Source organism: Fundulus heteroclitus, chromosome 9 (genome assembly GCF_011125445.2).
Source record: "Fundulus heteroclitus isolate FHET01 chromosome 9, MU-UCD_Fhet_4.1, whole genome shotgun sequence".
Taxonomy (NCBI): Eukaryota; Metazoa; Chordata; class Actinopteri; order Cyprinodontiformes; family Fundulidae; genus Fundulus; species Fundulus heteroclitus.
In genome coordinates, this window is record NC_046369.1 from 38,057,235 (window position 1) to 38,083,793 (window position 26,559).

Genomic DNA, 26,559 nt, shown 5'->3' on the forward strand with positions numbered 1-26,559 from the left:
TGACAAAAGAGAAACATTATACATATAAGTATTTGCCATTTGTCAGCAATGTGGCACCAAACTAAAAAAGACGACAACATTTTAACTGTACAGAAAAGTTATTTATAAGACCATATGAGCTTTGCCAGTATATGTAGCTGCAGAATATACCGCAACAATAAACAGACCACAAGGTGGCGCAGATAGTACAGTTACTCAATCAAGTAATAGAGTCCATAGTGACCACGTAAAGTGACTTTTTTGTGTGTGTGGGAGGTGGGCCTGGGGGGGGGGTTACTGGGAGTTTAGCAGTCTTGTGTCATTTCAAATGAAGTTGTTATGGAATCTGGTTGTTCTGCAATTGAAGATAGTGAACCTCTTGACAGAGGTCGGCAGGGTAAACGTGGTGGGGGTGGTAGGGGTCTTTTATGGTTGTCTGAGTCCTGGTCAGACAGCCTCTGTGAGCAGTCTCATGAATGAAAGGCTGTGCCAACGATTCTCTTCGCTGTCCTCTCCACTGTGTTTATACATGCAAGCCCCAAACCAGACAGCAATGCAGCTGGTAAGTACACTCTCTGTTGTCCCTCTGTAGAAAGTAGTGAGGATGGGAGAGGACGCAGAAAGTGTAGATGCTACCGTGCTCTGTTCACAAGAGCAGAGGTGTGGAGGGACCAGTTGAAAGTGTCCATGATCTGCACCCCCAGGAATTTGATGCTGCCGACTCACTTGACTGTGACAGCACTGGGGTGTGTAACTTGGCAGATTTTTTCTTGAAGTCAACAACAATATCTGTTGTTTTGTTAAAATTCGGGATGAGATTGTTTTTGTGGGCTGCACAGTGTAGCAGTGGGTAGCGATGTTGCCTTGCAGCAAGAAGAACCTAGGTTTGAGTCTGACCCTGGGTCTTTCTGCATGGAGTTTGCATGTTCTCCCTGTGCATGTGTGGGTTCTCTGGCTTGCTCCCACACATGCACAGGGAGAACTGTGCATGTTTTTGGACCTAACAGTCCAAAAACATGACTGTTCGGTTAATTGGCCTCTCTAAATTCCCCTTAGGTGTGAGTGACTGGTTGTTTGTCCTCTCTGTTGCCCTGTGATTGACTGGCGACCTGTCCAGGGTGTACCCCGTGTCTCACCCATTTTAGCTGGAGATAGGCACCAGCACCCCTCATGACCCCATGAGGGACAAGCATGTAAGAAAATTGATGGATTTTTTTTGTCATACCAGTCCACCAGGTCTCTCACCTCCTCCCTGTAGGTCAGTTTATTGTTGACCCTGATAAGACCATCACTGTAATGTTGTCTGGGTAATGGTGTTCGTATTAAACCTGGCACAGCAGTCTTGGGTCTGCAGGCTAAGAGCAGTGCGCTAAGTAGGCAGCCATGGAGAGAATCCATGTTGAGAGATAAGATACTGGAGATGTTTTTGCCAACCTGAAGAGACTGGGGTCTGTTTGTGAAGAAATCCAGGAGCCAGTTACACTGGAGGGTGTTGAGTCTAAAGAGGACCAGTTTGCTCAACAGATGCTGGTGGATGATTGTGTTGAATGCTGAGCTGAAGTCTAGAAGCAGCATACACACATACACAATAGATTGGTGTTGTTCTTCTCCAGATGGAGTGTAGAGGAGTTGGCGTTCTCTTTGGAGTGATTGGAGCAATAAGCAAACTAGAGCGGCTCAAAAGAGGAGGGAGTTTGGAGATGATAGTTGTCACTGGGACTCCACGGTCTTTCAGGAGGAGTGAATGCTGCTTGTCAAAACTCAATTCAACCTGCTGGGTTTCCTTAGATAGGACATCTTTTGACCAAACTGTCTGTATATTTGATTGAATTTGACTTTGTAAAGTGCCTTTAGATGGTGTGTTGTGGATTGCCGTATCTAAGTAAAATAAAAATTAATTGAATGATGTGGTACATCACTAGCCTCTCAAAGCACTTCATCATGATCATGGGGCAGTAATGTGAAATTGTATGAAATCGTATGTTTTTTGGCCACTGTTATGACGGTTGCAGTCTTGAAACAGGGTGGGATAGTAGCATGGGCCAGCGAGATGTGAGCCAGCTGGTCAGGACGGTCTTTTTAACCTTTTTTGGAACTTCCTTCTGCAGATAATTAAAAAGACCACCAGTTACACAGACAGCTGGTCTCTGATGTGGATTCAAAGTTCTTCCAAGATAGGAAATTTTTACTTGGCTAGTAAGTTCAGGACAATTATCAATCTAGGTTTTTCCAACACAGCATGCTGCATGTTTGTGAAGATTCTCAGTCATCCAGGTCATGATCAATCCAAAAAAGGTTAAAAATCCAAACAACTGGACTTCTATTCTGAAGCTGAAGACATTTCTCCTCCAATCCAGGAAGCTTTCTTAATTCAAAATGGCTGGAGTAGTGTGAGGTTCCAAGCTTTATAGACCTGCAGGCGTGGCCTCATTGGAGCTTAGATTCCCATGTAAATTCAGTTCCAGGTAAACATAATTAATTGAAGTCCGTGCTGCACTTCATAACGTGAGAAGTATCACCAGTAGCTGAGTTGTTGTTTCTGTGTTTTGAAAATGGTATTCCCTGACAGCTGTGCTCTCTTTTAGCAGGATAATACATGATCCAACAAACAAAAAATTATTTACAGCAACAGGTTTCCAATTGAGCATACAGGTATATGGCAAACAAGTGGTGGCATGGCACCCAAAACACGCATGGCAGGATAAACAACGTGTAAGTGGTCTCTGATAACCACTGTTTCAAACACGACCATTGTGACTTCTTTAAGGATTTTACAATGCTGGTTTCTCGCAAACCCAAAACGGAACCCCTGTTGAGCTTCAACAAGGGGTTGTAATCTTTTATATCCCCTTAAAGCATCCTTTCTTTGCTGCTTTGCATCTAAACTCATAAATGTAGCTGAAAAGTGAAAAGCCACAATTTAAACATCAATTGATGCCTAAATCTTACAAATATGGTAGGGCTAATCAAATGATCTATTGAAGCCTCACTTTCTACATATGTTTTGGCAAATCTGGAAATTAAATAGCTGTAGTCTAAAATGCCACATTTCCCAGGTATTGTTCTAGGCTAAATGGGGAAATAAAAAAAGCCAAAAAGGAAGATGTCCATGGATATTCAATGTTTAGGGGGTTGCATCTAGTAACCTTTTGTCACAGCCTTAATTAATTGTTGAATACTAAAACTGACCTAAAGCGCAAAACAACCACAGAATCTTAAATTCAGGACGTAACTGGATTGAGGCCTGTCAGTTTTCTGAAATCAAAAAGATCTGGAGCAGTATATTTCTGACCTAATATTTACATTAAGAAAGTGTTGAACAGCAAATTGAGAGAGAAAGCATCCTAGGTTGGCCCAGCAGGCTACGGAATGCTAAAATGTGATAGATTGATTGATCTGTTAAAACAATTGGGCAACATATTACTGTGTATAGCAGAATAAAATATGGAAGCAGAAGCTCTATTGATGTTAATTTATAATTCTTACAAAATACAACTTTAAAAAAAACGGGTTTAAAGAGAACCTCAACATTTTCTTTAACTTTGTTTTATCTTTGGAAGGATTTTTAGACTTTTAGTCTGCTCCAGTGAGACATACAGTCTCATACACGGCTACATTTGATGTAGCCGTGTATGTCTTTAAACTTTGACATGAAAGGAGATCTTTATATCAACAACATCTAAAGCAGTAGAGTCTATATGTAGCACACCACACAGCCATTTGCTTTGCCCAAATTTAACATCAAATTTCAGCATCAAAGGTGTCTGATGGTTGTCTTAATACACTTCTGAACTGTTGAAGTTCATGTTGTAGAGCAACGACTCACAGAGCAAACATTTAGAGCAACATGGCATTCTTAGAAACACGGACTAATAAAAATCCATTAGCAAATAGATAGGATGCAGAATTGTTTTTATCATTATCTTAGAAAATAACATAAACCCTAAATGGAATAGTTTTTTCTTGTCTCTGTAAAGTCTCCTGAAAGGTAATTTCCAGTGTTTTAAAAGCAACAACATGTGGCTCCTCAGAGCATTCCTCTCTACTGGAATATCTCCATCTCTATGGCTGTCATCTTTTTCTTAAAATGTAAGAAAAACGTTTGCTTTTTTTTACAATGGAATTTTGTTATTTTTCATCATTTGTTTTGAAGGACTAACAAATCAAATCGCAGACAGGAACTTTGAAGGACCAGGGTGGTGAGGATTTAGATTTTAGTCTATGCACATAAGAAATTGCAATTCAGCTTTACTTTGCTCTCATTGTACAAACATTTTTAATGTAAATATAAAAATTATTTGTTGGGTAAGCAAGAATTTAAGACATATAAATGTGTATATGTACAGTTTTCTTATGAAAGAAGAAGACATGGTTGAATTAGAGTAAATAAGCATAGCATCAATCTTGGCACTCTGACTGTTAAGTGTTTATCAGAGTGACAACCTAGTCTGATTTTTTGACCGCAGGGAGTACAGTTTTTGCTGGGCCTTTTTAAGGATAGTGTCAATGTGTGAGGACCATCTCAGGGCCTTTAGCGAGTTTAGCTTTAGGTGGTTGTGGGTGCACAAGTGGACAAGCCAATCCATCTCCTATCTGTATGAAGATGCAGCACCGTCCTGGATCAGCCCAATGACGATGGTGTCATCTGTAAACTTCAGGACTTTTACAGACGGGTCCGGAGATGTTCAGTCATTTGAGTAGAGAGAAGTGGTAAGGGAAGATAACACACCCCTGTGGGACACTGGTGTTGATTGTTCTTGGACAGGAAACGATGCTCCCCAGCCTCACCTTCTGCTAGTGGTCGGTCAGGAAACTGGTTAACCACTGACAGGGGGAGGATGGCACTATGAACTGGGTGAGCTTCAGGTGGAGGATGTCAGGGTTGATTGAGTAAAAGTCCGAGCTTATGTCTCCAAACCGGATCCTGGTGTATGTTCCGGGATGTCCCAGATGACACAGAAGTGTAGACCCAGACTGACAACAGACCTTGTGCTGACATATGGCATTGATTGTGAATAATTAACAGTATTTCCTCACAACCCTGTCCTATCTGATCATTTTTTAATAACATTTGAGTTTAATCTAACTGAGTTCTCCACCCCAAAAGAGGGTTCCATTATAGTAGATCTTGCTACATCAAACTTTAAAGAGTCTGTCCCCTTTTTAATATCCTCAGTATTGCAGAAATGCCCTGCAGATGGCAGCAATGTTGTTTCTTCCCAAATAGATGTCTTTGTTAATGGTGTGACTTCCTCATTGTGTTCTGCATTAGACAATGTAACTCCCTTGAAAAAGAAGGTGATTATTCACAGGAAGCTGGCTCCCTGGTTTAATTCAGAGCTGCGTTCCTTGAAGCACAATGTTAGGAAATTGGAGAGAAAATGGCGCTCTACACACCAAGAGGAATTCTACCTAATCTGGAAAGACAGTCTATTGTTGTATAAAAAGAACCTTCGCAGAGTTAGAGCAGCATATTTTCAATCATTAATTGAGGAGAACAAAAATAATCTTAGATTTCTCTTCAGTACAGTTGCCAAACTTACTCAGAGTCACAGCTCCGTTGATCCATCCATTCTCTTAGCTCTTAGCAGTAATGACTTTATGGGATTCTTCATAAATAGAATTGATTCCATTAAAAATACATTTATTGGCATCCTCCCAAACATGATTACCTCATCCTTAGTAAGTGAAGCAGCGTTGGAGGAATCTTTAGAACCTGTGTGGCGCTTGAACTGTTTAGAAGCAGTAGAGCTTTCTGAGCTCTACTTTTTAGCTTCATCTAAACCTTATACCTGTATGTTAGACCCAATCCCAACTAGGGGTGGGCGATATATCGAGTATACTCAATGTATCTCAAGTTTTCCTCCGCGCGATAGTTAAAATTACTTTATCGTGACCATCACGTGTAAATTTTCATGGCAAGATTGAGCTGCTGTATTTAATTCACTGTGAGTTTAGTTTTTCCCACATGCTGTGAACGCATCACTCGCTCCTCCTCCAAACCAGAAAGCGCTCTGGCACGCGCACACAACAACTAACCCGTGCGCTTACTTAACGTTGACGAGACAGCGAGAACTATATCGACAGCGAAGGGAACTTTAATTAAACCAGCCATAAAACTGTTGAAACTGGCGTCTTCTTTTGCTAAATCCCATATGACAGAAAAAAATGTTTGTTTAAAATTTCCAAGCACCTAAAGAGCAACAGAAATATTTTTGAGATGCTCTGAATATGAAGCTGCGACTGGTCAGTTGATTTTATAGTCACAATACAAGCTTTTGTTTTTGGGATTGTCACATTTTTATGATACCTTTTATTTCAGGTGTATTTTGTGTCAGATTTTTTGGCCGCTGGGATGTTCTGTTTTTTGAGGTCAATGTTGACCATGAAAGAGCTTTAATGTGACAATATTGTAATTTGTGAAAAGCTTCTATGTGCAGCTGTGGTGGAAAAAATGGCTAAAATAAAACATTTTAAATTCATTTTTATTTTGCAATCAATTTTTCAAACAAAAAAAAATTGACACGTTAATATGAGATATACCAATGCAACTTTGGGCACTATTTGGCTAAAAACAATTGTTATTTAAGGTTATTTGAACATATCGTGATATATATCGTGTATCGCGATATAGCCCAAAGATATCGGGATATTAGATTTTCTTCATATCGCCCACCCCTTATCCCCATCAAGTTGTTTAAGGAGATATTCCCTTCGATCAGTGGCACTATTCTAGACATGATTAATCTATCCTTAGTAAATGGATTTGTACCACAGGCTTTTAAAGTAGCTTATTAAACTTTTACTTAAGAAACCATCTCTTGATCAAGATGAGTTAGTAAATTATAGACCTATATATATATATCTTATTTTCTTATCTAAAATTCTTGAGAAAGTAGTTGCTAATCAACTTTGTGAACATTTACTAAGTAATGACCTACTTGAGGAGTTTCAGTCAGGCGTCAGAGCTCATCATAGCACTGAAACAGCTCTGGTTAAGGTCACTAATGATATTCTCATGGCCTGAGATAATGGACTTGTGTCTGTACTTGTCCTGTTAGAGCTGAGTGCTGCATTTGATACAGTTGATCACAATATTCTCCTACAAAGACTTGAGCATACTATAGGGATTAAGGGGAAAGCATTAGGCTGGTTTAAATCTTATCTGTCGGACAGATTCCAGTTTGTTTATGTTAATAATAAATCTTCTTCAAACTATAGGGTCACTTGTGGAGTACCACAGGGTTCAGTCCTTGGATCAATTCTCTTTACTATATATATGCTTCCGACTGGCAAAATTATCAGACAACATGGTATTGCAATCTTTGGACCAGAGTCCTCAAAAAATAAACTTCTTAATTAATCACTTAATCTGGATGGCATTAACTTGGCCTCTGGTAAGGTAAAAAATCTTGATGTTATTTTTGATTAAGACATGTAATTTAAATCCCATAACTTAAATTTAAATCAAGAATAGAATTTAATATTCTTCTTCTAACGTATAAAGCCCTTAATAATCAAGCTACATCATATATCAGAGCTCTGATTGCCCCATATGTTACTAACAGAGCACTTCGCTCTCAGACTGCAGGTCTGCTGGTGGTTCCTAGAGTCTCTAAAAGTAGAGTGGGAGGCAGTTCCTTAAGCTATCAGGCTCCTCTCCTGTGGAACCAACTCCCAGTTTTGGTCCGTGAGGCAGAGACCCTGTCTACTTTTAAGACTAATCTTAAAACTTTCCTTTTTGACAAAGCTTATAGTTAAAGTGGCTCATATTACCATGAGCTACCTCTATAGTTATGCTGCTATAGGCTTAGGCTACTGGAGGACATCAGGGCCTATTTTTCTCACTCTACTGACTTCTATTGTTCTCCAGTTTTTCATTGCTTGTCGTCATTTTTTTGTTCTCTTTTTTTCTTCATAGTAGGTACATCTGGTCTGGCGTTCTGTTAGCTGTGACATCATCCAGGGAAGACAGATCACCCGCTATTACCATATCATGTAGAACAGATTACTTGATCAATGTGTGCTACTGTGCTTGTTTGTCTCTCTTGTTGCGTCTCTGCTCTGTCTCCTCTAACCCCCAGACGGTCGAGGCAGATGACCGTTCATACTGAGCCCGGTTCTGCTGGAGGTTTTTCCTTCCCATTAATGGGGAGTTTTTCTTTCCGCTGTCGCTTCATGCTTGCTCAGTATGAGGGATTGTTGAAAAGCCATGGAAAATGCAGACGACTCTCCCTGTGGCTCTACGCTTCTCCAGGAGTGAATGCTGCTTGTTGGGACTTTGATGCAATCAACTGGGTTCCCTTATATAGGAAATGTTTGACCAATCTGTATAATCTGACCCAATCTGTATAATATGATTGAATTTGACTTTGTAAAGTGCCTTGAGATGACATGTTTCATGAATCTGCGCTATATAAATAAAATTGAATTGAATTGAATCCTCTGCCAACCTATTTGCCTGGTAAGTAACTGTTCTTTAGAGCTGGTCATGATGTGTTGCTTTGTGTTGAGTCTGTTAAGCTTTTAAAGCTTAGCAGACTCTTCTGCCACTGATAGTGCATTCTGTTTGTCCTTGGTAGGCGGAATTCTCGACCTCGGGGTTGAGAGTTTAACTGGAACCAAGGTCGGTATTATGATACAGAATTATGCGGCATTCAAGATGGCGGCTACTCGCAGCAACATTGAGTAAAATAATGTTTTACTCAAAGTTTTCATAATTCTTTATTGTCATGGTGCATTACATGTAAGTAAACAAATATATTTAAATAAATATGAAAACTAAATAATTAGAAATAAAAACGGGATGTTAAGAAAATTATGATAAGGGTTTTGATGAATTTATGGTGTTCAGGAAAACAACAGCCCTTGGGTAGAAACCACAAAGCAGCGCTAGAAGTACACCAAGAGCTGGGTTCTCAGGTTGTTCTTCCTGAGAATCCTCAGGAAATACAGTCTCTGCTGTGCCTTCTTCAGGATTGAAGTGGAGTTTTCTTTTCAAGATAGGTCATCACTGATGTAGGTGCCCAGGAACCTGAAATTTGGCACCATCTCCACCCTGTTCCCATTTATAAATGGGAACAGGGTGGAGATGTCTGGTTTACACCTCCTAAAATGACAATCAGTTCCTTCGATTGGGAGGTGTTCAAAATTATGTTGTTGGTGGTGCACCAGAAAGACAGTTCTTACACTTCCACTCTGTACGCAGTCTCATCTTGTCCGGAGATGAGCCCCACACCGTGGTATCATCGGCAAACTTTATGATGGTATTGTTCGGGTGGATGGGAGTACAGTCATGGGTATAGAGTAGGGGGCTTAGGACACAGCCTTGTGAAGAACCGGTACTGGTGCTTAGTGCTGAGGAAAGGTGGGATCCTTCTCTGACTCTCTAGCAGGGGTCTGTCAAATCTATTATCCACCAGCAGATGTTGTGGGGGAGACCCAGGTCCCCCAACTTGCTCACCAATCAGCTTGGAATAATGGTGTTATGCAGCTCTTTTGCTGTTCCACATGTGTCAACGTGGTGTGTAGAGCAGTGGCGATGGCATCCTCTGTAGACCGGTTGGTTCTGTAGGCAAATGGGTGAGCGTCAAGTGTAAGTGGCTGGCATGAAGTGATGTGACTCCGAACCAGTTTTTCAAAGCACTTCATAATGATGGGTGTTAGTGCCACTGGCCTCTGCCAGTGAGGCATCCCTAGAGATTGCGGTGGTGTTTCTGGACCTGAAATTGGTGATGTGCTGGACCCCTTGACACACCTGCCAGCTATTGAATTCCTCTTCAATCCTCTGCTTGTAGTTTGCCTTGGCCTATCTGATGCCTCTCTTCAGAGAGGCTCGGGCACATCTGTACAGGTCCCTGTCTGTGGACCTGAAAGTGCTATTTCTCTCCCTCAGGCAGGTTCTTGACTTCCTTGATTATCCAGGGCTTCTGGTTGCGGAACACCTGGATGTGCCTGTCCACTGTGACGGCATTAACACAGTGTTGGATGTAGCCTAGTACTGCTGAGGTGAATACCTCCAGGTCCTGGTGGCAGTAAATGTCCAAGTCTCTTCTTGCTAAACAGTCCTGCAACTGCTGAGTGGCACCATCTAGCCAAGATTTCAGTCTGCATTTTGGGGGGTGCTTGTTTCTTCACATATTTGTACGCTGGAATAAGAAGTACCGACATGTGATCAGAGGAGCCCATGCTTGATGTTGGAGTAGGCTTAATCAAGCGTCTTAGCTCCCCTAGTGACACATTTAATGTGCTGGTGGAATTTAGGGAGCGCTACTTTGAAATTTGCATGGTTAAAATCACCTGCAATCACATCCACAGGTCTCCGTAATCAGAAAAATGCAACAGTCACGTACGAGTCAGTTTGCTGCCAGCTGAAGCTTCTGCTCATATTTGCGAGGGATCTGGCATTTCACAGAAAAATGCTGGGTAGTGGCAGTTTGTGTGGCCTTCTCCTTAGCTGTGCGAAGATGCCAGCCAAACATCTTCGCTTTTGTTTCCTCTAATTTCATCGCTTCCTTCGCCTGATAGTTGGGAAGACTATCCATGAGAAGCCCGGTTTCTGGGCTATGTCTGGCAGTATATTATGCTTTTGCATAAAGTACTCCGTCACACACTGTTTGCTCCGTAATCCAATACGGAAAAAATAATGTAGGTGATCCTAGACATACTAACAAAACAATAAAACCATAAAAACGAGAAAAGACGAGAGGATCTCCAAGGGCCGTGTCTGTGCATGTCGCTGTGGGAACAGAATTTACTTTGACCTCCGAGGCAAAAGGAACACATGCACCATTAACTCTTTTTGGGTACTCAATCTTCATTTGAACTTGTATCTCAAACTCTAAGTCAGCTAGACAGGTCATGTAGAGTTGGGATGGGGACATCATGAGGATAGGCAACCCACCTAACGTTGGTTCTCAGATTATGGGGTAATTTGGTTAAGAACCAGGAAACATGAGATCATCATTCCAGTTCAACTTGGCCATTCCTCCTAACTGCTGCAACATACTAACTAAGGAGCTTTAAGAGCAAACATCCTAAAGGCACTAGTGACCCCAGTTGTAATGTTTCATTCATCCATCAGCTCTGCAACCCACTGAAGCACCAGGGTACCTTGAATTGACAAAAGGTCTGCTATTAATTGAGCTTCCTGAAATTTGAGGTGGTCATATCATATCTGGTACTGGAATCTCTCTTGGGAAGAGGTTCTCAAGTGCTATCTGCAGACGGAAAAAGTCTCTAGGGTTAGGATACACAAAATTGGGGATTGTGGGTGTTGGTCCTTGATATGACCGGCCTTGACCACAAATAGGACTGTAGTCCTGGTGTCTAGAGTGATGGTGCGGATGAAATGTTTGTAGCTCACTTTGGCGTGGAAACTCAGGGGAATCTGAGGTATCTCTCTGTGGCTGCAGTTTATAGTGAGGCTTTTGTTGGCATAATGCTTGGTCAGGTGATGCTGATATAACCGGTGAACAGCTGTACTTGCTGGAGCGTGCTTGACACCTTCCAGCATTTACAGGAAAGATATCTGTCCCATTCTGATCTGCTGCCGTGCGTTTGGCCTCAGGAATGCGAGACACTGGTGAGCATTCGCTAAGTTGACTGATGTTGGTGTAAAGCGCTCTTGCTCTCTCTCTCTGTTTCTCTCTCTCACCTTTGACCTCTGTTTGATGGTTTTTTGTTTGTTTAATATTTTTTTCTCTCTCCACAGTAGCTACATCTTGCCTGCCATTTTGTTTAGCTGAGATGCCATCCTGGGGGTGAACATTGGCTGGGGTGCTGTGGCTGGCAGCCTCGTTTTCTCCTATTGATGATGCACTTGACTTTAATGCTGGGTCAGAGTTTATCTTTTTAACAAGTTCTTTTAATGTGGACACCATATGCGCTTTTACCTCTGATTTACACATTTATTAAAGGCTCTTCTGGGGAATTACTAATCCCAATTTCTTTGCTCTTTTCTCTGTGGTTCCCATTGTTAACCATGAAAAAAACAACAATCAGCTGACTCATTTAAATACACACTGACATTCATGAAGTGTGTAGACAGCAGCACATGAGGCAGAACCTTGTACGGCAATGTTAAGGTGCAGCTGTGATTTATAACGCGAAATTGCTTGCTAGTGTGCATGTTTTTTGGTGAATGCCATTTTTGGCATTCACAAACTTTTAGTATAGATCCTATCCAATGATTTATAAATAAGACTCCAGATCAAAAACTGAAAAGATTAAGAACTGAGAAAAATATAAAAAACATGCATATGAAAAGCATAACAAACATAAACAATTTACACAGACCTCAGTGTTCTGACAGCCCACAGATAAGACCTGTTCATTCTTCATCCTGTTGGTCCTGCATTTGAATGATTTAAAACACTTCCTAGGAGGGAGCAGACTAAATAGTTGACCGGGGTGAAATGTGACTGCACCTATTCTCCGGGCAGAGGGCTGCTAATGATCTTTTCTGTAGTCCTTGTTACCATCTGTGGAGCCCTCCTGTTAGCATCAGAGCACGCAGCAAATCACACTGTCACTCAGCCAATCAGCACTGGATCTATGGTAGCCCAGTAGAATGACACCAGCAGTTTCTACTCTTGATAATTATTCTGGAGCCCTCTCAGGAAATGTTGCCCCTGCTGGTCCTTTTTTACCAGGGCTGAGGTATTGTCTGTCCAGGTGAAGTCCTCAGAAATGTACAACCCCAGGGACTTAATGGAGCTTATCCCCTCCACACAAGCTCTGTTCAAGTCTATTCTGCTCTATTCCTTTAGGGCCTCTGCCACAGCTGCATGTTTAGACTGTAATGTTCAGCAACACGTCAATCTAATCAACATCTGAGGAAATAAGAAAAACATCTGTCCACACACCAAAGCTTCGAATGTCTAATGTTACTGTACCAATACAATCTCTTTTCTACCCTTTAAAGAGACAGAAAAATGATGTGAACTTGATTCTAATTTACTTTTTGTTTTTGTTTTTTGCAGCTTCTAGTGGCTTGGAAGAAGGGGGAAACTTGTGGCAAAGGACTGCGGGTTGGATTTGAACCGGGGTTGTCCGCGTCGAGGACTAAAGGCCTCCAACCATGGGTTGCGCTACCCACTGTGCCACGAGCACGCCCCCAATTTACTTTTTTATACAGTTTTGCCAGAGCTTTGACTTACTCCAAAGGACTCTATTTTAGAAAAACAGAATATATCATCAGCAACTATCTTGCTACCCAGTATTATCATATTAAAAATCTCTGAAATAAAATGTAATGATAAATATACCTTACACAGGTAGCACAGACTGTGATTATCAATATTCCATTGCTATTCAAGTATTCTTGAATAGCCTATCTTCATAATTAAACCTTTAATACTTTCAGCTGTTGATCCCCCCCCCGCCGACTGTAGCTGACTATGCTTATGTGCATGGTTTATTGACAGCAATTAACGGGCAAATATTTTTCATGTTACCTTATCATAGTGTCACATTATGGATCTAACATTTTATATTGTCTCCTGTATCATTACCAGGATAGGTGTATCCAACATAGCCTCTGTGAGCTCTTTTCTGTTTAAGACCTTCTAATTCCTGTAGGTTCGCTACAGATTCTGCAGATTCACATCAGAGGTTAGCCTGACACTCGAATTCTTATTGCGAAGCTACTGCCTTTTCCAAAGCCCTCCCAATTCCTCCAAGAAGCATTACTTGACAATCTTCCACTTAACATCTACACAGTGTATATCAAATCCCAAATGCCATTGCAATTTCAGGATGTGCAGCATAAAAATCTCAAAGGACGGTTTGGTTGCAATGCATGGCACTCAAACTGTAATAGCCTAGCAAATAGGCTTTTATATTTTGAGTGCCATATATTAACTCTGCATGCAAATAACAGGATTACTGCAAGTTTCAGGAAGTTGAGACTTTTCTAAAACCCTCAGGATTTACAGTTAAGATACACATAAGAAACAAAAACTAACATGGGTACATTAACTTAATAATGTACCCACGTTAATGTAACTAATAACTAATACTTAGCATTAGATAGCCTTATAAGAATGTTACGATTTCCTAAACAAACTACAAAAAAGATAGTTTCAGGCAAGGATTTTTGAGGGTTTCCAGCGAGGGCCTGAATCTGCAAGGCCTTCAAGTTAAAATAACACTCACATTGTCCAGTCAGAACAACAGATGCCACCATACCATTTCTCAAATAAAAACAAACAAAAACAACAAAGGTAAACAGAAAAAAATCAGTAGAAGCGATAAATGAAAAAGGTGCAAATTTAGTTAAGAACATTTTGTGGAAAATCTGGGCATGTTTAGACAGTTTAAGGCCTAAAAGTAACATAATTGAAGTGAAAATGGTGGGAATTTAACCACCCTGGATGGCGACATGTGATATAGATTATAGACTGTGGTGCTAAGGCTAACAGAGTGTGGTGGGGACATTGTGATGATGTAAAAGAAAGAAAAGGGTGAGGAAAATGTGGCTAAATCCCAAACTATATAATCAGGGTAATATTTCCCAATATCACAATAAAATATTTTACATCATGCTGTCCTGCTTCCAAATATAGGTGGATTTTTTAAAAACTGGCCAAAAATGTGTTCAGGAAAAGATGTAGGATGCAAATTTCTGTCGAATGGAATTTCACAGAAAATGTACAGCGTAAGCCATGGCACTCTACCTATCTTTAACATGCATGGCTGCTTTCACACAGTGAAGGAGAGCAGAAAATCTCAAAAGGACATGAGCTCCTTAAGCTGATTAACTAATGCTGAACTGGGGGGAAAAATCTATTAGAGATTTAAGAGGATTCTGATTTAGTGACTACAGTTTGGTTTTGGGTTTCATAAAATATCACTTAAGTCCTGCTGGTACACAACATTCACATTTTCACAACTGAAACTCACCTGATATCAAGGAGAGCAGCGTAGGCCTCACTGCCAGCCAATACATAACTAATTCCAATCGAAATACTGTGAATAAAAACAAAGCAGAAGTACAGATTCAGAGAAAATGTAAAATAAATGCAAAGGGAATAAACAACGGAAAAAGACAGAATAAAAGGTTGTTAAGCAGTGATCAGGTATTACTAAAGCTTGCAGCTCCTTTGTTGAATAAAACATCATTAAAGCATCTGAAGAAATGGAGAAATAAGAGATTTAATTTTAAAATTGGATAATGTTTGTAAAGCAATGTCTTTATCTCCCCACAACTGTTCTAGTTTAAGATTTTCAAAACAAATGATGCCTTTGGGATCAACGTCAGGATCTTCTCGTTTTGAGCTCCTTGGAAACATCACATTCTGAGAAGCAGCAGGAATACATTTCCACAGCGTTGTGCATGCCGTCATGAAGAGGAACGGCAAGACAAATGTCAGAATGGAACGTCTTTACGTTTAGTTTGAAGACAGGTTTATGTAGCTCAACAACTGTTCCCTTCCTTACACGTTAAAGCTCCTTTAATCTCGTAACAGTTGGTTACTGAGCCTGCAAATCTATCACTGGTTGCTCCAGACATCTAAGTTATTATGGAGGACTGAAGTACATCCTCGCGTTTATGTGTTCACTTTCAAACCTTTAAAAGGAAATGCCAGGAAATTTTGGAAGAGCTGCTTCCAATATATAAAAAAAGCTTTAAACTACAACACAAAGACCTTCGAAAAGAAAAACTGATTGCAAAACTTGGACTTTATTATTGTTTCACATTTGGTCATAGTTATTAATACAGTTTTAAGAACTAAAAGTCAAGAAAGTAAAGACCTATTGTTTCGTCATGTAACAATCATAGTTGTTTATTTCTACCTAAAAGCTTCCACAAATGAAAGGAAAATACTTTTATGGGTTGAGCAGCAGAGTTAAGTATTGGGGCTATGTGCAGGAAAACCTGCTAAATCATCTCTGTCAGTGCCAAATAGCGCTATGCTAAACACTTTTGTTTGGTTAAGAAATAAACTTCTTAACCAATCACTTAATCTGGGTGGCATTAACCTGGCCTCTGGTAATAAAGTAAAAAATCTTGGTGTTATTTTTGACCAAGACATGTCATTTAAATCCCATATTAAACAGGTTTCCAGAGTTTCCTTTTTTCACCTCCGGAATATCGCCAAAATTAGAAACATTCTGTCCAGGAGTGATGCTGAAAAACTGGTCCATGCATTTGTTACTTCAAGGCTGGACTATTGTAATTCTTTACTATCAGGAAGTCCACAAAATGCAGTTCAAAGCCTTCAGCTGATCCAAAATGCTGCAGCAAGAGTTCTGATGAAAATCAACAAGAGGGATCATATTTCTCCAATTTTAGCTTCCCTTCATTGGCTTCCTGTTAAATCAAGAATAGAATTTAAAATTCTTCTTCTAACGTATAAAGCCCTTAATAATCAAGCTCCATCATATATCAGAGCTCTGATTACCCCGTATGTTCCTAACAGAGCACTTCGCTCTCAGACTGCAGGTCTGCTGGTGGTTCCTAGAGTCTCTAAAAGTAGAATGGGAGGCAGATCCTTTAGCTATCAGGCTCCTCTCCTGTGGAACCAACTCCCAGTTTTGGTCCGTGAGGCAGACACCCTGTCTACTTTTAAGACTAGGCTTAAAACTTTTCTTTTTGACAAAAATTATAACTAGTGACTCATGTTACTCTCAGCTACCTTTATAGTTTTACTGCTATAGGCTTAGGTTACTGGAGTATATCAGGATCTAATTTTCTCACTATATTGAGTTCTACTGTTCTTCAATTATGCATTATGTGTTGTCATTTCTGCTTTAACTTTCTGTTCTCTCTCTTTTCTCTTCATAGTAGGTACAACTGGTCTGGCGTTCTGTTAACTTTGACATCATCCAGAGAAGACGACTCACCTGCTACTACCATCTAATGTAGAACAGATTACTAGATCAATGTGTGCTTCTGTGCTTTTTTGTTTCTCTTGTTGTGTCTCTGTTCTGTCTTCTGTAACCCCAGTCGGTCGAGGCAGATGACCGTTCATACTGAGCCCGGTTCTGCCGGAGGTTTTTTTTCCCGTTAATGGGTGGTTTTTCTTCCCACTGTCGCTTCATGCTTGCTCAGTATGAGGGATTGCAGCAAAGCCATGTACAATGCAGATGACTCTTCCTGTGGCTCTACGGTTCCCCAGGAGTGAATGCTGCTTGTCGGGACTTTGATGCAATCAACTGGTTTCCTTATATAGGAAATTTTTGACCAATCTGTATAATCTGACCCAATCTGTATAATATGATTGAACTTGACTTTGTAAAGTGCCTTGAGATGACATGTTTCATGATTTGGCGCTATATAAATAAAATTGAATTGAATTGAATTGAATTGGTATCCTTTACTAAATTACAGTAAAGAAGTTTGAAGCACCATGGTGTAGTGGCAATTTAATAATTTATTCATAACACATGCCACAGCAGTGTGAGAGGGAACCATACACAACCATAATTGCTTTGTGATGATCACTAGCTTGGTCACAAATGGCTTTTTTTTTTTTACTTTAACTTTCTTTCTACTCTTTCGCAAGGAGGCACGCTCCCAGGTCTGACCTTCCTTGGTAATCTAAAGACTGCAATCCTCACAGCGTTCCTGAGCTTCCAAGCTTGGTCACACAGTGATGTCAGATGGTATCTCATTCCTTCACTGGATTTTGTCCCAGGTTAACCAAAAGGCTTTCATTGGTAATTTCCATAAACTGCTTCCCCAAGGCGATCCCACAAGTGTTGGGATAGATAGAGTTGAGGTCAGGACTGAAGGCAGGTTGTTCCAACCTCTCCCTTCCCAAATACTGGAAGTATTCTGCTAAACTCTACTCAGTGGGGACAATTTTATCTCAGATGATATTGAATTCTGTTCCTACAATTTGAAATATTGGATTGTAACTGGTTGCAGCATCTCATCTTATACAGTTGAAACCAAATGTTTACATACACTATATAAAAAGACATACGCTTTTTTTCTCACTGTCAGACATGCAATCTGAATAAACTTTTCCTGTCATAGGTCTGTTAGGTTGTCTTGGGACCAAAAATATTGCTATTGTCTGAATGCCAGAATATTTTAAGCATTGTTACATTACTTTCTTGAAGGTCAGAAGTTTTCATATACTTTTTTTAATATTTGGTACCCTTGCCTTTAAACTACATGACAAAGGTAAAACATTTTAGATATCCTTCCACATGCTTCTCACAAAAGTTGGCAGAAACGTTGGCTTATTCCACCTGACAGAACTGGTGGAACTGAGCCAAGTTTGTAGGCTGCTTTGATCTCACACGCCTTTTCAGCTGGGCCCATAACTGTTCAATTGGATTAAGATTCAACTCAACTCAATTCAATTCTATTAAATTTTATATATATAATGCCATTCACAACATATGTCATCTCAAGGCACTTTACAATGTAAATTCAATCAAATCATACAGATTGGTCAAAATGTTTCTTCTCTAAGGAAAGCCAGCAGATTGCATCAAGTCTTGACAAGCAGCATTCACACCTCATGAAAGAGTGTAGAGCCACAAGGACAGTCGTCTGCATTGTCAATGGCTTTGCACCAATCCCTCATACTGAGCATGCATGAGGTGACAGTGGAGAGGAAAACACCCCTTTAACAGGGAGGAAAACTTCCAGCAGAACCAGGCTCAGTGTGAACAGCGATCTGCATCGACCGACTGGAGGTTAGAGAAGACAGAGCAGAGACACAAAAAGCACAGAAGCCCACATTTATCCAGGAATCCTTTCTATGTTATATGGTAATGGCAGATGATCTACTATGAAGAGAAAACGTGATGCATGTTCAAGAGCTTTACTGACTTTTCTAGGTTGCTCTATGACATCTGTGTTGTACTGTTCCATGTTGTATAGACGCGTACCAGTCTAACTAAATTTGACAGGTTTCAGCGTAGCGGTCCATTATGGTGAAATGCGCATTTTCCAGAGAGGGAGATGCTGCCCTACACGATCACACTGATTCTACCTCTTTAAGGCTGGAATGGTAGAGAGAGGATTTGGCACATTTTTCATGGGTATACACCACATACTCAACCCTGCTGCTCAATCCACAATGCCCTTTTTCCTTTCAAATGTGGCACCACTTAATATAAATAAACTGGCTTCTAAACATAATAAGATTAATCACCAAGAATTACAGATACAAAAAATAATCAACTAACCTTTTGTGCTACGAATACATACAATGCCCTTACAGATAATTGGTTACATAAGAACCTATTGTAACAATCAACAAAACTCATCTAAATAGGTGAGTTTCTTGGAACAGATTTGGGTTTTAAGCATTTCCCACAAATTTCCAATAAATTTAAGGTTGGGGAAATTAGAATGTTTAGGGACAACCCCAAAACCAAAACTAACCCTAACCCTAAACTGGAAGGTGTTTAAAACTAATATCTCACAGTTCACAGCGAAGCAGGTTTTACATTAACATGGATGAAGAGGTGTGCTGATGAAGAAAAAAGCTGCAGCTTTAAAATCAACACTTTCAGGTTTGGTGGAAATTTTGAAGTTGCCCTCTTAGAAAAGGTTAATTCTTTCCGGAGACAGTTTTATAGTTAGATGAGACAAACAATGAGCTGTTTGGTCACAATGACACAAAACATCTTTAGAAGGTCTTGCTGTGATGCCGATGTATTGCACATGGTGGATAATGGAGTTGAATTTTCAAATTCTTCAATTTCAACCTCTACTTAAACTGAAACAAAACATAGTCTTCCAACTTTAAACAGTTTCCCTAAGAAACATGAAATTATTTTTTGGACTGGGTAAAGACAGGAACATAAAACAATTATATTTTCAGTAGTTATAGTCAGTCTAAATTCTAGTTATGTATTTACTCTAGACTTTTGCCTATATTTCTTTGATTAGTGGTAGGGAAAAAACATCTTTTAACATCTGATATGGTCTTCCCAACCCCTGACCACAACCTACTGAGAATTAGTACATTATCTCTAAAATAAGTCATCCAGGAAAGTAAGGGATGCAAATGACAAGAGTCATCAAATATTCAGACAGAATTATACTAGAAACCTGTTGATGGGTACAAAATGTGTGTCTCCGAGGTGAAATGTGTTAATGGACATTTGACCAATTACGTGTGAGATTATATGTTTCTTTTCAGGGTTGTACATACAATTTTGAGAATAACGGAAAATCCACATTGAAAATCTTTTTTTTTTTTTTGTAGGACGATTTCACAATGAAAGAACAGTTGAAGTTCAAAAAACAAGAATAACATTAGTCTATCCGGGGTTTTTTTTTCAGTATGTGGGCCTTAAAATGTCCTTCAGTGAGTCGTTCCAATTTGCAGCCTAATCGGATGTCACAGCTGGATCCAAGGAGAATTATCTGGCCGCCCAATCTTTTTCTCCCCCCACAGGTTGACATTGTGCCATATTCACTTTGTCTCCCTGTAACTTCATATTTGACCTCTACTTGTTCAGTGTACTAAGAATAGTCATACGTTTTAGTCTCTTAGAGACTTGACACTTGATAATATATTTACATTTTAAACAAGTGGCTTTGTGAAGCTGCTTAAAGTTAAATAAAGACACTGGCCCTCAAGGACTGGATTTGTATAGCCCTGATTTAATGTGACAGGTGAAATGAAATAGCATTTTTGATTAAGGACTTTATTATGGGTGTTATTTCGTTTTATTTTTTACCCATTGTCACACCTGCTGTTTCTCATCTTACCATGTATGCTGGTATAATGAAAACTGAATGCTACATGGATTTAAGCATGAGGAAAGGAAGGGAATTTAGCGGAACATAAAGGCATGTCACATCTTTATAGTACATGTGTTACTTTTGATACACTCCTGTACTATATAGGGCATGTATATTGGGATCAAAGATGTTCCTCTGAAATTACTGTCACGTGTTTTTTGTTATGTTTAAAAAGACAACTGACCAGGATATCAGTGCCTGGGAATATAATTGCAATGCTCCATTAGTGCCTCAAGCAGTAGCTTGTGGGCACTGGAACTACCTGTTATCTAGTCTCTGACTGCCTGCCGGTTTTAAACACAACAAAGAAAATGTATTAAAAATTGCTTTTATCCTATCCTCAATTTTATTTTATTGTAATAATAAACACTGGAGGATGGAATCTTTAGGCACAGATCTTTCAATTCATCTGGGTCGGCCTTTCTGGTACAGCACCCAACTGCTTTAAATCCTGCTTAAAGGACAGTGGCTTTTTTGTGTCAGAAGGTAACTTTACATCAAAGACAACAAAAATCACATGTGGGGTTCCCAAAGGGTCCACCTGGGGTCCCCTCCTATTCAATATCTACATGTTCCCTTTAGCTCAGGTCATAAAAAAACAACATAATTTTCCATAAGTACGCAGACAACACACAGCTCTACATCATCATGTCACCAGGTGACTATTGAACCCATTCAAGTGCTGAGTAAATGCTTAGAAGAAATCAATACATGGATGTGTCAAAATTTTCTTCAATTGATTAAAAACTGAAGTAATAATTTTTTGAATGATAGAGGAGTGATCAATAGTTTGTGCTCAACTTCAGATGTTTCAGCTAGTAACCACCAATCGGGTTTGAACTCTGGGTGTAGTGATGCACTCAGACCGGAATCTCCAAAAGACAATCACAAACTTGGCCTTCTATCATCTGAAGAACATTTCCAGGATTAAAGGGCTAATGTATCAGCAGGATTTGGAAAAAGTAATCCATGCATTTTTTCTTTTAAATTGATTGATAAATTGATTACTGCAACAGTGTTTATACAGGTCTGACTAAAACGTTGATCAGACAACTGTAGCTGATCCAGAACCCTGCTGCCCGTGTCCTCACTAAGACTAAGAAAGTAGAGCACATCACCCCGGTTCTAAAGTCCTTACACTGGCTCCCTGTATCTCAGAGAATAGACGTTAAAATACCTGTGTTAGTCTATAAGTCCCTGAATGGCTTAGCACCTAAATACAGTGTATCAACCCGCCAGACCACTCAGGTCTTCTCACTCCAGCCTACTCTGCATACCTAGAACCAGAACCAAACATGAAGAAGCAACATTTATTTCCTATGCTCCACTTATGTGAAAGAAACCTCCAGAAAACTGTAAAATTGCTCAAAGTTAAGTTTGTAGTCCAACTATAATGCAAAATATATACTTTTACTTTACATGTTCCATGTTTTATTTTGTTTAAAATTTTCTACATTTTATTCCAACTTGCCAACTTGTTTTAATCATGTAAAAACTTTATGTCGTCCTTACTGAAATGTGCTATACAAATGTGTATTTGCCTTTGCCTTTCATCTGTATCTAAAACTCAATCTTTTTCAACAATCCACAGCTTTGCTGCTAGACAGATGATTCTTCTTCTACGCTCATGTTTGGACCACACAACATGCTAGCATCAGAAGATTTTTGTGATCCTGTCACTTTGTTTTGATCTTACTGTAGTGCGTGTGGATTGGCCTTTCAGTGGCATATCTTTGAGGTGGGATGTTATATCCAAAATAAGCTACAGTGCAATCTTTGGGACATTTGACTTTGAGCGACAGATCCTTACGGTAATAGCTGGACTTTACTTTGTAAATGGCTACACCTTATCTGAGTTAGGGGGAATCTTTAGCATTACTAGCTTGATGGGCTTATGGTCTACGTTGTTGTTTTGCCTCCACCTTCAGGACAAAATATGCAATATTTGTCTTGTTTTTTTTTTGCATTTTAAAAGATTTTCTTTCTGCATATGGGAGTTTCCCTTTGCACGTGATATTCAACATTAATTAAATTCATCCATCCATTTTCTGACCTGCTTAATCCCTCATGGGGTCGCGGGGGTTGCTGGTGCCTATCTCCAGCGTTAAGTGGGCAAGAGGCGGGGTACACCCTGGACAGGTCGCCAGTCTGTCACAGGGCAACACAGAGAGACAAACAGGTCAAACAACCATTCACACACACACTCACACCTAAGGACAATTTAGAGAAGCCAATTAACCTAATAGTCATGTTTTTGGACTGTGAGAGGAAGCCGGAGTACCCAGGGAGAACATGCAAACTCCATGCAGAAAGACCCAGGGTTGGATTTGAACCCAGAACCCTTCTTGCTGCAAGGCAACAGTGCTACCCACTGCACCATTGTGCAGCCCCTAATAATTCAATTCAATCCAATTTTATGTATATAACGCCAATTCACAACACATGTCGTCTCGATACACTTTACAAAGACACATTCAATCAAACAGATTGGTCAAAAAGTTTCCTATCTCAGGAAATACAGTAAATTGCATCAAGTCTTGAAAAGCAGCATTCACTCCTCATGAAAGAGTCCAGGGGGACTCGCCTCCAGCCGTTGCTCCCCAGTCCAGAGAGGGGGTGTAGGGGGAACCCCCTCCAGTCTCAGCTCCAGGGCCCTCTGAGGGTCCTTCTGTGGAGCTCCACACTAGGAGGACCGAGGTGAGGCTTAGTTGCTGGCCTCCTGTGAATCTGCTTCTCCGCTGCCGGCCTCCTGATAGTCTGCTGCTCTCTAGAGCACTGCTGCCGCTGTCCGGCGCTCTCCAGCTGCCCGAGTTCCCCTGCACTCTCAAGTTTCCCGAGGTCTCCAAAGCTCCGAAGCCGCAGCCTGAGTTCTCCAGCTGCTCTAACTCTGCGAAGGGTCTTTTAATACAACAGTAGACTGTTTTTCCAGATTAGGTAGGATTCCTCTAGATGTGTAGAGCGCCATTTTCTCTCCAATTTCCTAAAGCTGAGCTTCAAAGAACGCAGCTCTAAATTAAACCAGGGAGCCAGCTTCCTGTGAATAATCACCTTCTTTTTCAAGGGGGCTACGTTGTCTAATGCAAAACGCAACAAGGAAGTGACACCTTCCTCGTTGCGTTTTTTTCTTCTCATTCAATTTGTGAATGAGAAGAAAAAACATTGTTGCCATCTGCTGGGCATTAGGGCTGCAATGACTAGTCAATGTAATTGCCAACATGAACTCTAAAAAAACTTTGACAGGAGATTTCTTGCTTCAAAAAGTTGTTTAAAATATATAAACATTTCTGTGTTCCTTAATATATCACTGATCATTGACAGTTTAGATCGCATGCAGTTCACCAAGGTGGCTGCAGAGGGTTTGTCATTAGTCACATGACCCTATTACAGGACTGCAGCTCTTAGCAGTAATGTCCGAAAGCAGAGAGCAGAAGAAAGTTTTATAAATGACACTTTCTTTCATACAAAATGAACGTTTAGAACGATTTTAGTCAAGAATATGGCTTCATAAAACTAAAATATCTGCTTGGTTTATCAAGATATGACATAATTGTTAAAGCACCCCAACGTACAGAATTTTAGCATTGTTTTATCCTTTCTCTCTGCACTTCACCCAGCCTTTGGCAGAGCGGGCAATTAAGCTCCTCAGCCCCGGAGAGTTAGGCTGCCACCAGGGCAATAATAATCTAACAGTTATTTTTTCGGCTTTTTTCAATGTTTTCTTCATCGCTGAGATTAATGGTTGAGATTAATTTGAAGCTACACAATTGCATAGTTTATTTAACTTTAATGTCTGTATAGTTAATAAATTGCTCATCTTATTTAATGTTGATGCTGGGATTCCAAAAAAAGTAAAAAAACAAAACAACTGGACTTGTTTTCCGTAGTTTGAAGACGTTTCGCTTCCTATCCAGGAAGCTTTCTCAATTCAAAAAGTCTGGAGTAATGTGGAGTATCAAGTTTTATACTACTGCCCAACAAAGGCCTATTAACATGCAAATTCAACAGAAACAGGTCCACCCCTTTAGTAATGGGCAGTCGTTTAAGTCATTAAGCCAGCAGACTGAACCGAAACTGGTCCACTCCTCTGTAACGGGGAGTCGTTAGGGTCGTTAATGGCCTGTCTTGTAGGAACGATGTTTTGATCACCTGAATGAGGGTGGAAATTGAGGTGATGATTGCCTGGAATTAATCCTATAGCTGTATTATAAGTTTTTGAGAGTTGGAACCTAAGGCCTCCTCCTCTGTTTAAGGTTGGTTTTTCTCTCTTAACGTAGATGGCTTCCTTCACACCTCTTTCAAACCATCTGTCTTCTTTGTCCAAAATGTGAACATGTTGGTCCTCAAAGGAGTGTCCTTTGTCCTTAAGGTGTCGGTGGACAGCAGAGTCTTGTCCTGAGGAGGTAGCTCTCCTGTGTTGAGCCATGCGTCTGTGGAGAGGTTGTTTGGTTTCTCCAATATAAAGATCAGAGCATTCCTCACTGCACTGAACTGCAGACACCACTCCACTCATCTTAGGTTTGGGGGGTTTGTCCTTGGGATGCACCAGCCTCTGTCTGAGGGTCCTGTTTGGTTTGAAATGTACTGGGATTTTGTGTTTGGAGAAAATCCTCTTGAGTTTTTCAGAGACTCAAGCAACATATGGGATGACAATGTTTTTGCGTTTATTCTTCTCACCATTATGTTCTGCAGGGGGTCTTTTGGATTTTCTGGCTGATTTGACAAAAGTACAGTTAGGGTACCCACAGGTTTGAAGAGCATCTTTGATGTGTTTTTGTTCCCTGTGCTCAATTTTTTTTTTACAAAGAGCTGAAGTTATGATGGAGATCATACAAAAAATAATTGTGATTAGTCAACTAATCCAAAAAATAATGAATAGATTAGTTGACTATAAAAATATTCATTAGTTGCAGCCCTAAGCTGTTTGGATTGTGCACTTTGGTACTTCCATTTTCTGCTTTTCTCGACGTTATATCATAAATGAATATTAAATTAATAGATTTTCAATGCTTGTTAATTGAGTCTGAATTAGGGCCAGATGATAATTCAACAACAACATATATCAATGGATAGATTTCTATCCCGACACAGACTGGTCGCGATGGAAAAAAAAGGTCAGTAAAAAGTTCTATAGAAAAACAGTTTTCTTTCCCTTTGCATTCTTGCCTCTCATGTAGGTTAATACTACAGTCATTACATTCTCCCAACCAATCACAGAAGCAGTCCCAGGAGTGCTCTGTCAACAGGCTCCAACCCCTTCAAAGTGTTCAGCGAGCACGTGTTCTTTTTTCCTTTTGAAAACTTGCAGTTTTGGTAAAAAGTTGGTTGAGTAAAAGGTTGAGTGTGAGTTCAGTGTTTGTGTTCTCTTCATCTTAAAATTGGTCATTAAGCAACAGCATAAAATGGCCAGAGATGCACTTAAAATATGTTTTGAATTTTTTGATAATTATCAATATTTATCAATATGATTTCTATTTTATCTATATGCTTTTCCCCCTTATCCTCCAGCCCTATTCTGAATCATCTATGTCCACATCTTGAGGCATTGGAAAATATTTTTTTACCACTAAGAAATTTCACAAAATATCACACAAAGTTTTAGGTCCATACTCATTCTGTGTTCATATTCATTGACACGCAAAGAAATTGCATGAAAACAGGTACTTGTGACTAATACTATATACATTTTTATTCTTTTTTCAGAAACAAAGTACTATGGTATCAAAGTCAAGTCAAAGTCAGCTTTACTGTCAATTCTGTAATACATACATTCGGAATTGAAATTTCGTATCTTTCGGGCTCCCAAACAACACAGTAAAAATCTAATAAACAGTAAAGTCTTAATATAAGAACATTTTAAA

The 26,559-nt window shown here is 39.9% G+C and overlaps 1 protein-coding gene across 2 annotated transcripts in view; it reads right to left on the reverse strand.

Annotated features, from left to right (window-relative positions):
• si:ch211-51h4.2 overlaps positions 1-26,559 on the reverse strand; it is a 143,360-nt gene that overhangs the window by 81,288 nt on the left and 35,513 nt on the right. For both annotated transcript variants that reach the window (XM_036141614.1, XM_036141615.1), the window contains one exon: positions 14,884-14,949. In XM_036141614.1, coding sequence (XP_035997507.1) covers positions 14,884-14,949 — 66 coding nt within the window. The remainder of the gene's footprint in view (positions 1-14,883; positions 14,950-26,559) is intronic.